Source organism: Oncorhynchus nerka, linkage group LG6 (assembly GCF_034236695.1).
Source record: "Oncorhynchus nerka isolate Pitt River linkage group LG6, Oner_Uvic_2.0, whole genome shotgun sequence".
In the NCBI taxonomy this organism is placed as follows: domain Eukaryota; kingdom Metazoa; phylum Chordata; class Actinopteri; order Salmoniformes; family Salmonidae; genus Oncorhynchus; species Oncorhynchus nerka.
This window is the reverse complement of record NC_088401.1, coordinates 68,928,287-68,941,820: the sequence shown is the minus strand read 5'-3', so window position 1 is coordinate 68,941,820 and position 13,534 is coordinate 68,928,287. Positions and strand designations below refer to the sequence as shown.

The 13,534-nt window shown below is 43.3% G+C and overlaps 1 protein-coding gene across 1 annotated transcript in view; it reads left to right on the top strand.

Moving 5' to 3' along the window:
* Nucleotides 1-13,534, top strand: part of LOC115130886 (phospholipid-transporting ATPase IA) — a 197,428-nt gene that overhangs the window by 54,010 nt on the left and 129,884 nt on the right. The window contains exon 2 of the mRNA XM_065019824.1: nucleotides 2,125-2,245. Within this exon, the coding sequence (XP_064875896.1) occupies nucleotides 2,125-2,245 (121 nt within the window). The remainder of the gene's footprint in view (nucleotides 1-2,124; nucleotides 2,246-13,534) is intronic.

Here is a 13,534-nt window from a genome sequence, read left to right as displayed (position 1 = left end):
AGACCTCAGCGTGGGAGCCTCTTGTTTTAGTTTCTGCCTGTAGGCAGGGATCAGCAAAATGGAGTCGTGGTCAGCTTTTCCGAAAGGGGGGCGGGGCAGGGCCTTATATGCGTCGCGGAAGTTAGAGTAACAATGATCCAAGGTTTTACCACCCCTGGTTGCGCAATCGATATGCTGGTAAAATTTAGGGAGTCTTGTTTTCAGATTAGCTTTGTTAAAATCCCCAGCTACAATGAATGCAGCCTCCGGATAAATGGTTTGTGAACTATGCTGAATGTTTGTATACTAAGAAGGGCCCTCCAGTAGTAGTACCAAAACATTCAAATGCCATTTTCTCAAAAGTGAGTTTACAAGTTTTGCAACTTTCAAAGCAGAAATACTTTCCCATTGTTCCTCAACTGTAGTGTATGAAATATTATTTTCTAGCTCTGAGTCTCTACTTTAATCCAATGTAAAAAAATAAAAAATAAAAAATTCAAATTGTTACAGAATAACGATTTTTGAAAAGGCGTCATTCTTCCTGGCGGTTTACATTAACTGATTTTTACATGATCCTAGTACTCGATTAGGGGATCTAGGCTTTTTCACAGCTCAAGAATGCGATGCCAGGGAGTGTAGGCTAGTCATGTCTCATTTTAAAATAAATGCGGGCAGAAGTAGGCTGGTCGTGATTCCTCAAATTAACCTAGTATTTAAGCATTGGAGAATAGAATGAAGTCCGTAGCTGCCACATCCATGTTTGTGTATTTGCTTAGTATAAGTCCCTACTGTCATGACGTGGCCCTTTCTGGATATAGATAGTGCCCTCCCCCTCTCTCTCACTCTCTCCTACACCCAGGTTCTGTTATCTCAGGTCGTAAATTCCTGGCGGAGACTCTCTCCCCCTGGCCATGCAGAAAGAGAGACATGGGGAGAACAAAGGATTTCACATGGCAACTTCTAAATCCCCATAATGAGAATATGAAACAAAATCTCCACTTGTGAGTAGGTGGACACTTAAAGGATGGGTATGACGAGGGCGTTTCAATTGCTGACCTCAGAGAGGACAGGAAACGCACAACTATATCTCTGAATGTGTACATTTCTCAATTATGGGGTTTGCATCTAATTATTGTGTAAAAGGAATGAGTAAAGATGAAATAATGTATTGTGATGTTAACCTTTAATGCGAGATAATTGCATTCCCTTTAAAGTTTGTCATTTGCCAGCCCCCGTGAGCACAGACATGATCGGGCATCATAGAACCGCCTTTTTTACTGTTACGAATAAAACCAGCTCCTGTGGAAATCCTCTTCAGACATCAAAAACCTCAGTGTAAGCTAAGGTTGCAATGGTTGTTCAATTCCTAACCATACCACGTGGAGCATTGGCTACACGGCGGGAAATTTTTAAACTGAGACTATCGATCCCGACACTACCCAGTGGTGTCTGTGCTTGGTCTCAGTCCCTACCCAGTGGTGTCTGTGCTTGGTCACAGTCCCTACCCAGTGGTGTCTGTGCTTGGTCACAGTCCCTACCCAGTGGTGTCTGTGCTTGTTCTCGGGAGAAGCCAGTTAAAGGTGTACCTGCAGCATCTGATCTTCCTTAAAAAGGCACCCTGAAGGGACATTGTGTAAAAGGCATTTTATCTAGTCGTAATCCAATCTTCTGTGATTTCTGTAACACACACACACTGCCACCTGAACCCTGCAGAATGGATGACCCTGAGACACAGATTTGCCTTCGACTCTGCCATCTGCTCTAAGAAAGCCTTGTTTGAAAATAAACCCTGCCTGGACCAACCTTGTCATACTTTTAAAAATGTTCTTCTGTGACCTTGTCCAAAAGTTCTTAGTGCCTTTCTTTGAGTCAACCTCAAATTTTCATCTAAATGGCCCCTTTTCAACTTTGGTTCTATTCAGCACAGAGAAATGCCATTAACAAAATCTATGCAAAGTACTGACTTTTGTGCCTTTTTTATACTACGTCACACATTGCAAATACTCTGACTGGAAGATGATTCTATTAAATGGATGAAGCTATCTGGGAAGATCTGGTGCTGAAAAGACAATTTTGTACATGTTGGCAATGACTTTTGAAAATCTGTTTTTTGAATGCGTTTTCTTTTTTCCGTTCTTCCCTCAGGGTACGAAAAGACAGAGGACACGGCAACCTCCGCAAAGACTTCTTTAGCTGACCAAGAAGATGCACGACTGATATTCCTCAATCAGCCACAGTTCACCAAGTTCTGCAGCAATCACGTCAGGTAAGACGTCTGTTCATTGGTTGGCCTATCATCCTCTTTGCTTGCATAACGTTGAAAGACTAACTGTGGCGATACAATTTCCCACAGATTCCCTCCCTCTCGCAGAGATTGCATTGCATCTGTACTACCATTACTGTACCTCAATTCCGGCTTGCACAGTTTGCATTTCCTTCTCATTTAACTTCTCATAGTATTGCCATACAAGGCCACTTCTATAGCTTGCCTTTCTCTGCCATTTTTCCAAAGTTAACCACGATGACGTAGTGGTGGAGACTTGACTCCAAATAATTGATTCTTCGACTCCTTGAACGTCGACTCCTGATGTCAACTCCCATTTCTGAGTGTCAAGATTCGAATCGCCTCCTAAGAGTCATTATTTTTGGAATGGAGGAGACTGATTATTTGCCGTACTTCCGAGAACACAATCACTCGCATCTTGCATAGCAAGCTAGTGAGGGATGGCAATCAAATGCTGTATCACACAATGGAAGGCTGTGTCTTGTCTCAACTTCAGTAAAGCAGGGAATATCATGAATGAATAGGCAAAGATATTGTACATGCAACAGACCAAAGGCTGAACACACACTTGCATCATTGAGGCGGCGGAGGCGGAGGAGGCGGCGGAGGCGGAGGCGGAGGAGGAGGAGGAGGAGGAGGAGGAGGAGGAGGAGGAGGCGGAGGAGGAGGAGGAGGAGGAAAATGTTTTGGTAATCTGTATCTCTCAATGTCTTGTCTTTCATGCCTCGCAAATTTACCACAGTAGCCTAAAGTTAGCCCTTTTCCTCACTGGTTAGATTTAAATGACACCGCTTTCGCCATGTGTTTACAACCTATCATCTAGTTAGGCTATAACACGCTCAAACCTTCTCCAACCTCCAGGCCTTGCCTGTCCTCCCTCTCCGTGGGTTCGACGATTCTGCCTCCTCGAAATAACATGTTTTGTGATAACTGCACCCCCCACAAAACATGGATTTATGGATTTTTCACAACTTTAAGGATCCCAACTTAGTTTTAACATCTTAAATGTTCACACCCTGACTAGAGAACAACTAAGAGTTACTTACAGTATGTTACTCATCTCCTGCTAAATATATCATAACTCTGGCTGTTTCACACATTTCCTCACACAATTCTCCAGTGCTGACCGGAGAGAAGAACAATTCAAGTATGGCTGCATTTTATATTGTCAGATATTTGCTTGATATGATGGATGTTAAAACGTCTATTCCGTTTGGTGCATGGATCTCCATCTAGGGCCAATATTGTGTCATTTAATAAGTAGCCAGCTTGCATATAACCTGACGAGAAACCTGATTTGAATACTAAAACTACAAGGTCAGGAGAGACCAATCGTGTGGCATCGTCAAGTTGTCAGGGCTTATTTTTGTGTGTATTGGGTATTGGACCTCAAAGGTAGCAAGAGGCCTTTGGGTCTCCGGGTTATTTTGTTCCACTGTATATCATTACCAGATGAAGTCACACTGCAGTTCTTCATGTCCTCTTTCTCTCTCTCCCTTTCCCCCTTCCCACCTGGCCCGCTTTGCCCTGACACCTGCTGGGAAGGAGGGGGGGGGGACTCCCAACAACAACAACAACAGTGTTGCCATTTGTCAAAGCAGAGGAATTGTTGCTGAGGAGGCAGCAAAGTTCAAGACATGTCGATGTATGTCGATGTGCCTGATTTGAAATATGGGCTCGGGATGATCTATAGTGGGGGTGGAAGGATGACAGGCAGGCAGCTTCTAAACCCTGATAGAAATGTACAGCTCCTACACGTGCCTGCCTGTTTTGGTGGGAGGCATAGGCAACATGACAAACGGGACAAGGTGCAACTCTTCCAGTTTGAAAAGGTCATTGTCTATTTGACAAGTAGAAGAGAATTATGAATAGCTGATCATTCTGTGACATATGAAGATAATCCATACCAGTACGCTGCATGTGCTGGCGTGAGGATCTCAACTATTTGGGTACTGGCAACAGTGACCCAGAGGTAAGCATTTTTCCCCCATATCAGCCCCCGGCATATCCAACCTTTTTAACCCCTTAACCCCACAGAGACGCAACAGACCAGTGTCGTTCGTTGAGTCATGTTTCATCAGTAGTACTACTAGGCCGACATACACTATTCCATTGTAGGCTACATACACTATTCCAATGTAGGCTACATACACTATTCCACTGTAAGCTACTATACATTAGACTGACTCGAGCCCCCCGACTCACTGCAGCCCTTTTACAGCCACTAAGGGCTCTCGTTGTGGATTCGTCCAGAAACTCTACCTCGCTAGGGCTACACTCCAAATGTCACCTTATACTCTATATAGTGCACTAGATGGTTAAAAGTAGTGCACTATATAGGAGATAGGGCTCCATTTGGGACGCAACCTTAGTTAGCTCGCTGGCGTTTCCCTCCTCTGTTCCTTGTGGAGCCGTGTTGCATTGAAAGGTCAGGTCTGGGCTGGCCATCCTCTGTCAGGGAATATTAGCGTTAGCATTCCTGCTGCATGAGCGGCTGGAGATGTCTGCATCGCACACACAGACACACCGATCCACCGCCACAGGAAAAACATAGAGCCTTAGCAGCATACAGCCAACCACTAGAATGAAACACAAAATCATGGACACAATGAAATGACAACGAGTCAATATTCAGCTTCTTAGCATAGATTAACCAAGCAAGTCAGGCTGTGCCCAAAAATGTGCATTTTTGGACTCCTATTTTTATCCGCTGCTATCTTGGATCTCCAATTCTTGTTCCGACTTGTGTCGATGTGATTTGGTTCCATCTGATCCTTGAACACTGTATGCTGCTGCCCATAAAAAGTCACCCAGAGAGTCACTTTCAGGCTCCTATGGTCATTATGTTTGGCATGGCAACGGTTATGTAGGTGTTGTCTATACCGCACAAACAGATCTGGGACCATAGAGGTATACTACGATGGAAGATTTACTCAGAGTTAGCGGCAGGCGAATGAGCAACAGCCTATCAGGCTTGTAACTGCTAGTCGATCGCCAATCTCTTGAGACAATGCTGAAACATCAATCCATGGGAGAGTCAGTGGAACATTTAAAATATTTTCCTGAAATCAAAATTCTTGCAAATTCGGTAGGCTATGGTGTGAAATAGGCTTTTAGAAGTGTTTTTTTGTTGTTGTGTCGTTAATGCCGCCTTTGCTTTGGTGTAGAAAAGCACAAACGCCTTTTTTCCCCCCACTCCTATCAATAAAATAATTTTGTCATTCAATAGTTTTACTCTACATAAGTCATTTTATTCACGGTAAGTGGAGTTGGCCTGACCCGGAGTATGTTGGTTCTGAAAGATTTGTTGCCATGGCTAAAAAGTGAGCCACTTTCTTATGACCGGTTTTACCGAGTTTACCAAAGTTAGTTGAAGTCGGAAGTTTACATACACCTCAGCCAAATACATTCAAACTCAGTGTTTCACAATTCCTGTCATTAAATCCTAGTAAAAATTCCCTGTTTTAGGTCTACTTTATTTTAAGAATGTGAAATGTCAGAATAATAGTAGAGAATTATTTATTTCAGCTTGTATTTCTTTAATCACATTCCCAGTGGGTTGGAAGTTTACATGCACTCGATTAGTATTTGGTAGCATTGCCTTTAAATTGTTTAACTTGGGTCAAACGTTTCGGGTAGCCTTCCACAAGCTTCCCACAATAAGTTGGTGTAACTGAGTCAGGTTTGTAGGCCTCCTTGCTCACACACTTTTTCTGTTCTGCCCACAAATTTTCTACAGGATTGAGGTCAGGGCTTTGTGATGGCCACTCCAATACCTTGACTTTGTTGTCCTTAAGCAATTTTGCCACAATTTTGGAAGTATGCTTGGGGTCATTGGCCATTTGGAAGACCCATTTGCGACCAAGCTTTAACTTTAGCTTGCTTCAATATATCCACATAATTATTCTTCCTCATGATGCCATCTATTTTGTGAAGTGCACCAGTCCCTCCTGCAGCAAAGCACCCTGACAACATGATGCTGTCACCCCCGTGCTTCACGGTTGGGATGGTGTTCTTCGGCTTGCAAGCCTCCCCCTTCTTCCTCCAAACATAACGACGGTCATTATGGCCAAACAGTTCTATTTTTGTTTCATCAGACATTTCTCAAAAAAGTACAATCTTTGTCCCCATGTGCAGTTGCAAACCTTAGTCTGGCTTTTTTATGGCGGTTTTGGAGCAGTGGCCTTTTCCTTGCTGAGTGGTCTTTCAGGTTATGTTGATATTGGACTCTTTTTACTGTGGATATAGATACTTTTGTATCGTTTGCTCCAGCATCTTCACAAGGTCCTTTGCTGCTGTTCTGGGATTGATTTGCACTTTTCGCACCAAACTACGTTCATCTCTAGGCGACAGAATGCGTCTCCTTCCTGAGCGGTATGATGGCCGGGAGGTCCCATAGTGTTTATACTTGCGTGCTATTGTTTGTACAGATGAACGTGGTACCTTCAGGCATTTGGAAATGGCTCCCAAGGATGAACCAGACTTATGGAGGTCTACAATTTTTTTTCTGATGTCTTGGCTGATTTCTTTTGATTTTCCCATAATGTCAAGCAAAGAGGCACTGAGTTTGAAGGTAGGCCTTGAAATACATCCACAGGTTCACCTCCAATTGACTCAATTGATGTCAATTAGCCTATCGGAAGCTTTTAAAGCCATGACATAATTTTCTGGAATATTCCTAGCTGTTTAAAGGCTCAGTCAACTTCTGACCCACTGGAAATGTGATACAGTGAAATAATCTTTCTAAACAATTGTTGGGAATATGACTTGTGTCATGCACAAAGTAGATGTCCTAACCGACTTGTCAAAACTATAGTTTGTTTAACAAGACATTTATGGAGTGGTTGAAAAATGAGTTTTCATGTAATCTTTGACTGTACCTCTTCAAACCTGATTCGTACTATAGGGCTCAGGGAATCACTTTCACACGTTCTATTTAAACAAAACATATTTACTTGTGTATTTGTCCATACACTGCACCGCTCCACCACTATCACTACCAGCATCTCCATAATGATCCATTGCGCCACTGATGGTCTTGTCCCAAATGGAATCTTATCACACAGACACATGGGCCCTGGTCAAAAGGAGTGCACGATATCGGGAATAGGGTGCAATTTGGTACACAGCCTGCTGGTCGTGTGAGTGATGGAAACTGTTTATTCAGCTGCACTACTTGTCAGACCAGATCTTGTGCTAATGTAATGTGACATGGGAGTCGGTGGTGGGATGTGCATGACTTCAACCAGGGCAAACCGGAGAGTCAGGCAGGGCAAGCTGCTGTTCATTGTGTGTTCTGTGAAAAGCTGACATGGTGGATCCATGCAGGGAATTTGGCACAAGGGGTTACGTGCGTACTCGCTTGAAAGGATACATGTACGCACACATTTTTTTATATTTTTTATATATTTTTTATTTTTTTATTTCACCTTTTATTTAACCAGGTAGGCTAGTTGAGAACAAGTTCTCATTTACAACTGTGACCTGGCCAAGATGAAGCATAGCAGTGTGAACAGACAACACAGTTACACATGGAGTAAACAATTAACAAGTCAATAACACAGTAGAAAAAAAGAAAAGAAAAAGTCTATATACATTGTGTGCAAAAGGCATGAGGAGGTAGGCGAATAATTACAATTTTGCAGATTAACACTGGAGTTATAAATGATCAGATGGTCATGTACAGGTAGAGATACTGGTGTGCAAAAGAGTAGATAAGTAAATAAATATAAACAGTATGGGGATGAGGTAGGTAAAATTGGGTGGGCTATTTACCAATAGATTATGTACAGCTGCAGCGATCGGTTAGCTGCTCAGATAGCAGATGTTTGAAGTTGGTGAGGGAAATAAATGTCTCCAACTTCTGCGATTTTTGCAATTCCTTCCAGTCACAGGCAGCAGAGAACTGGAACGAAAGGCGGCCAAATGAGGTGTTGGCTTTAGGGATGATCAGTGAGATGCACCTGCTGGAGCGCGTGCTACGGGTGGGTGTTGCCATCGTGACCAGTGAACTGAGATAAGGCGGAGCTTTACCTAGCATGGACTTGTAGATGACCTGGAGCCAGTGGGTCTGGCGACGAATATGTAGCGACGGCCAGCCGACTAGAGCATACAGGTCGCAGTGGTGGGTGATATAAGGTGCTTTAGTAACAAAACGGATGGCACTGTGATCGGTAGGATAGTCAGTTTTACTAGGGTAAGGTTGGCGGCGTGAGTGAAGGAGGCTTTGTTGCGGAATATAAAGCCCACTCTAGATTTGATGTTAGATTGAAGATGTTTGATATGAGTCTGGAAGGCGAGTGATGCTAGTTGGGCGTGCGGGTGCAGGCAGCGAACGGTTGAAAAGCATGCATTTGGTTTTACTAGCGTTTAAGAGCAGTTGGAGGCCACGGAAGGAGTGTTGTATGGCGTTGAAGCTCGTTTGGAGGTTAGATAGCACAGTGTCCAAGGAAGGGCCGGAAGTATACAGAATGGTGTCGTCTGCGTAGAGTTGGATCAGGGAATCGCCCACAGCAAGAGCAACATCATTGATATATACAGAGAAAAGAGTTGGGGGGAACATGCTTAATTTAGAGTTATTAATGTACCCTTTAGTTGTTCTGGGTTCTCCCGAGTAGTGCAGTGGTCTAAGCCACTGCAGTGCTTGAGGCGTCACTACAGACCTGCTGTGTCAGTTTGACCGGGGGGCTTTACTTGGCTCATTGTTCGTTATAAATCCTTGTGGCGGGCGGGCACCTGCAGGCTGACTTCGGTCATCAGTTGAGCGGTGTTTCCCCTGACACATTGGTACTGCTGGCTTCCAGGTTAAGCAGGCGGGTGTAATGAGTGTGGTTTGGAGGGTGATGTTTCAAAGGACGCATGACTCGTCCTTAGCAAATTTGGTAGGCTACTAATGACCATCAACAGCATCCGAGCTTGGAGAAGCCTAATTACCGTGACTAAACGGTCACGTGGAATTTGACTCGTGACCGCCGGTGTGGTGGTAAATGGCCGCAACAGCCCTACACATGGAGAGACACACACTCACACTCACAAACAGATTTCATGCTCTCGTGTAAATGACCAGTTAAGGGAAACGTGTCTTTCTGCTTTTTCATTACAATGTTAAGTGCTTTTGTTCAATTGTGTTTGCACACATTTAACTTGACATGGTCAGATTTGAAGCTACAACGGTGACATCATCCTTTTATGCAAAGTCAGGTAATGTAATGTCGATCATCTTCTCTCGACTGTCCCCAAAATTGCTACAAATGTCTTCACGGCTGTTGGCCATTGAGCCATGGGCTTTGGCCAAAAGTAGTGCGCTAAATAGGGAATAGGGTCCCATTTGATTTTTTAAATATTTTTAACTCATTTTTTGAGGGGAGAGACGAGATGAGAAGGAAGTGGTCTCAGTCCTGAGGCCACGGGTAGATAATGAATGGTGAGCTGGTGCAGTAATCTCCATTAAGAAGAGGAGTGTTAATGTAGAGCTGGTGCAGTAATCTCCATTAAGAAGAGGAGTGTTAATGGATCACTTTTTTATTGTCATTCGCTGTGGTTTTGCCCCAAAGAAATACGGAAGGAAAGAAAGAGCGATAGGAGGAGAGATGGAAGATGGAAAGAAAAGGAAGTAGCTGAAGGAACAAAATATTAAATCGAGAGCAAAACACTGGTTATTATTTTTAACAGCTAACACCATCCCCCGGGGTTTCAAATGAGGTAACGAGACCGGGTCATGGATTCTGTGGTGCAGAGGTGACTGCACTCCCTAAGTCTAAGCCACCTGGCCAACTCCTCAACGTAAAACAAGCCACCTGGCCAACTCCTCAACGTAAAACAAGCCACTTGGCCAACTCCTCAACATAACACAAAGCCACCTGGCCAACTCCTCAACATAACACAAAGCCACCTGGCCAACTCCTCAACGTAAAACAAAGCCACTGGCCAACTCCTCAACGTAACACAAAGAACAAGGGAACTAAGCTTAGCCAATATTTTTTTCCCACAGGTATGACTAGCCCGTTTTTATTTATTTATTTTTTTTCCTTCTCCTCCTCCTCTCCTTCCCCCAGGTGCGAATTTCAATGCTGACAATGGACTTCTGTGAAGACCAAACATGGTCCTTGTGGCAAAACTGGGATCGTGCTAGGGGGTTCAAATTACGTAGACTAGGCCAGGTCCAGTAAAGAGCTTGGCCATGAAGCAGTGGAGAGTGTCCACCATTTTTGTCAGCTTTTGTTCACACTTTCGGCTGAGAGTCAGAGGGGGGATGGAGAAAAATAGTTGAGTTTCATCCGCGTAGCATAGCAATGGTAGGAGAAACCATGTGAGTATATTACATTGCTGAGAGACTTGGTGTACAGAGAGAACAGGAGAGGGCCTAGATCTGAGCTCTGGTAGACACCAGTAGAGAGACCATGTGGTGCAGACACAGATCCCCTTCATGTCATCTTGTTCAAACCACCATTTAAGTTTTACTTACAAGTTACTTACAAAAAAGGATTTCCAAGAAAAACTCAATGGAGGCTTGATCTGTGTTCTGATGAGGTTTTCCATTACATCACTCTGCAAAGATGGTATGTTATGGTACCATGCCCTATTGTATAGCAATCTACTGCCATGTGTGCTGTGCTGTTGTCTGATAGCCGCCTCTCTCACAGACAGAGCCCCACTAGACATATGTGACGGGTAGAAGATGAATGGAGCACTATCTCTTATCATTGACTGTTTGCCAGTCTCTCCGCTCACAGGCGTACTATCCCCGCCCAGTCTGTATGTATTACTGTGTGTGTGTGTCTGCTTGTTGATTTATCACAATCTGTCTGTGTGCCTTGTTTATGGAGGGAGGCCTATTATGGATTGTGCTTACAGTATATGTGTGTGTGTGTGTGTATAAGCTTGACTGGCGTTGCATTATGCTACCTTATCTACACCAGTAGATAACATCATGTGTGAGAAAATGTACAGTATTAAATTAAGTGCCCTTTAATATAGCCTGGACCACATGGATTATTTTGTTGTTGCCAGTTTCTGGTGTCTTGTGGTGGAAAACTGAGCAAGTTGATCATAACCCTTCAACCCTGTTACCAATAGATAGGCTAGAAATGTTTTAACAATGTCAGTTTCTTTGGTGAAGCTTGCATTCAGTTGCCCCTCCCTGTTGCACACAACAAGCTTCCATTCCCTCTGTCACAAGGGGATTAATGACTTTTAAGATGAGGTCGTCAGCCCTGTTATGGTCAGCCCTGTTACTTTATAAACACAACTTTTTGAGGGGAGTTTCTGTTAAAATGAAAATAAATAAATCATAAAATTCCATGTCAATTCGCAATGCAGAATAATAGTCCTATTACGTATGTATGACAGCTAGGGCCAGGCAATGAATTATATCTACGCGACCCATTAAAGACAGAACACAGTTCAGTAACATGTCCATAATTGATTACTTTTTAGACAATTTAAAAAAAAGTGTAATGTAATTCTCTGCTCTTGCATGTAATGTTGCCTCCTTGACAACAACAAACGTTGCTGATTTGATGTCCTGCTATGTTTTTTTTATGATAAGGTAGCTAAATGTCCGTTCATTCTACTAAATGTGTTGTTAAGTCGTAATGTATAACAAACTTTGACAGTTCTGTTTACCTAGTGATGGAAGCGGCATTACTTTACAGACAAGTCAAATGCTGTTTATGTCTCCAGAGGTTTTCTGTCAGCTTTAAAAAAAAGCCGTAGTGTAGCCTACCCTAACAGACAAACATGTCATAGCCTGGTGGCATGGTCTACATCACAGCGTTTATCTCCCCCCTAAGTGCTCTGGCTGGCTGGCCCTTAATGCGGCTGTAAATCAGGCTCTGTCTGGTCTGGGCCGGAGGTGCTCTGCCAGGCACCCCCTCTCTGCCATAGCTTACGTCTGCCAGGAGAGCTCCCCTTTAGTTATGCTTTATGGTAATTTAGCCCACTGGCCTGCCATTCATCACTCACACAGTACATGTTCAACCACAGCTCAGAGCTCCGCCACCCCCTCCACTCAGGAGAAGCAGCTTCCAGGAATGGTGGATTGTGGGTGGTGGAGATGAGGGTGAAATGTATCAACTCGAGGCTGGATGGGGTATCAGGAGATATACAGTACCAGTCAAAAGTTTGGACACCTACTCATTCAATGTTTTTTCTTTATTTGTACTATTTTGTACATTGTAGAATAATAGTGAAGACATCAAAACTATGAAATAACACATGGAATCATGTAGTAAATAAATACATGTAGTAACCAAAAAAGTGTTAAACAAATCAAAATATACTTTATATTTGAGATTCTTGAAAGTAGCCACCCTTTGCCTTGACGACAGCTTTGAACACTCTTGGCATTCTCTCAACAAGTTTTTTTTTAATGAGGTAGTCACCTGGAATGCATTTTGATTAACAGGTGTGCCTTGTTAATTTGTGGAATTTCTTTCCTTCTTAATGCGTTTGAGCCAATCAGGTAGGGGTGGTATTCAGAAGAGAGCCCTATTTGGTAAAAGACCAAGTCCCTATTATGACAAGAACAGCTCAAATAAGCAAAGAGAAATGACAGTCCATCATTACTTTAAGACATGGTCAGTCAATGTGGAAAAATGTCAAGAACTTTTAAAAGTTTTTTCAAGTGTAGTCGCAAACACCATCAAGCGCTATGATGAAACTGGTTCTCATGAGGACCGCCATAGGAAAGGAAGACCCAGAGTTACCTCTGTTGCAGAGGATAAGTTCATTAGAAGTAGAAGTACCAGTCTCAGAAATTGCAGCCCAAATAATTGCTTCACAGAGTTCAAGTAACAGACACATCTCAACATCAACTGTTCAGAGGAGACTGCGTGAATCAGGCCTTCATGGTTAAATTACTGCAAAGGAACCACTAAAGGACACCCATAAGAAGAAGACTTGCTTGGGCCAAGAAACACGAGCAATGGACATTAGATCGGTGGAAATCAGTCCTTTGGTATGAGTCCAAATTTGAGATTTTTTGTTCCAATCGCTGTGTCTTTGTGAGATGCAGAGTAGGTGAATGGATCATCTCTGCATATGTGGTTCCCACCGTGAAGCATGGAGGCTGTGGTGTGGTGGTGCTTTGCTAGTGACACTGTTAGTTATTTATAATTCAAGGCACACTTAACCAGCATGAATACCACAGCATTCTGAAGTGATACGCCATCCCCTCTGGTTTGCGCTTAGTGGGACTATCATTTGTTTTTCAACAGGACAATGATCCAACACACCTCCAGACAGTGTAAGGGCAATTTGACCAAGAAGGAG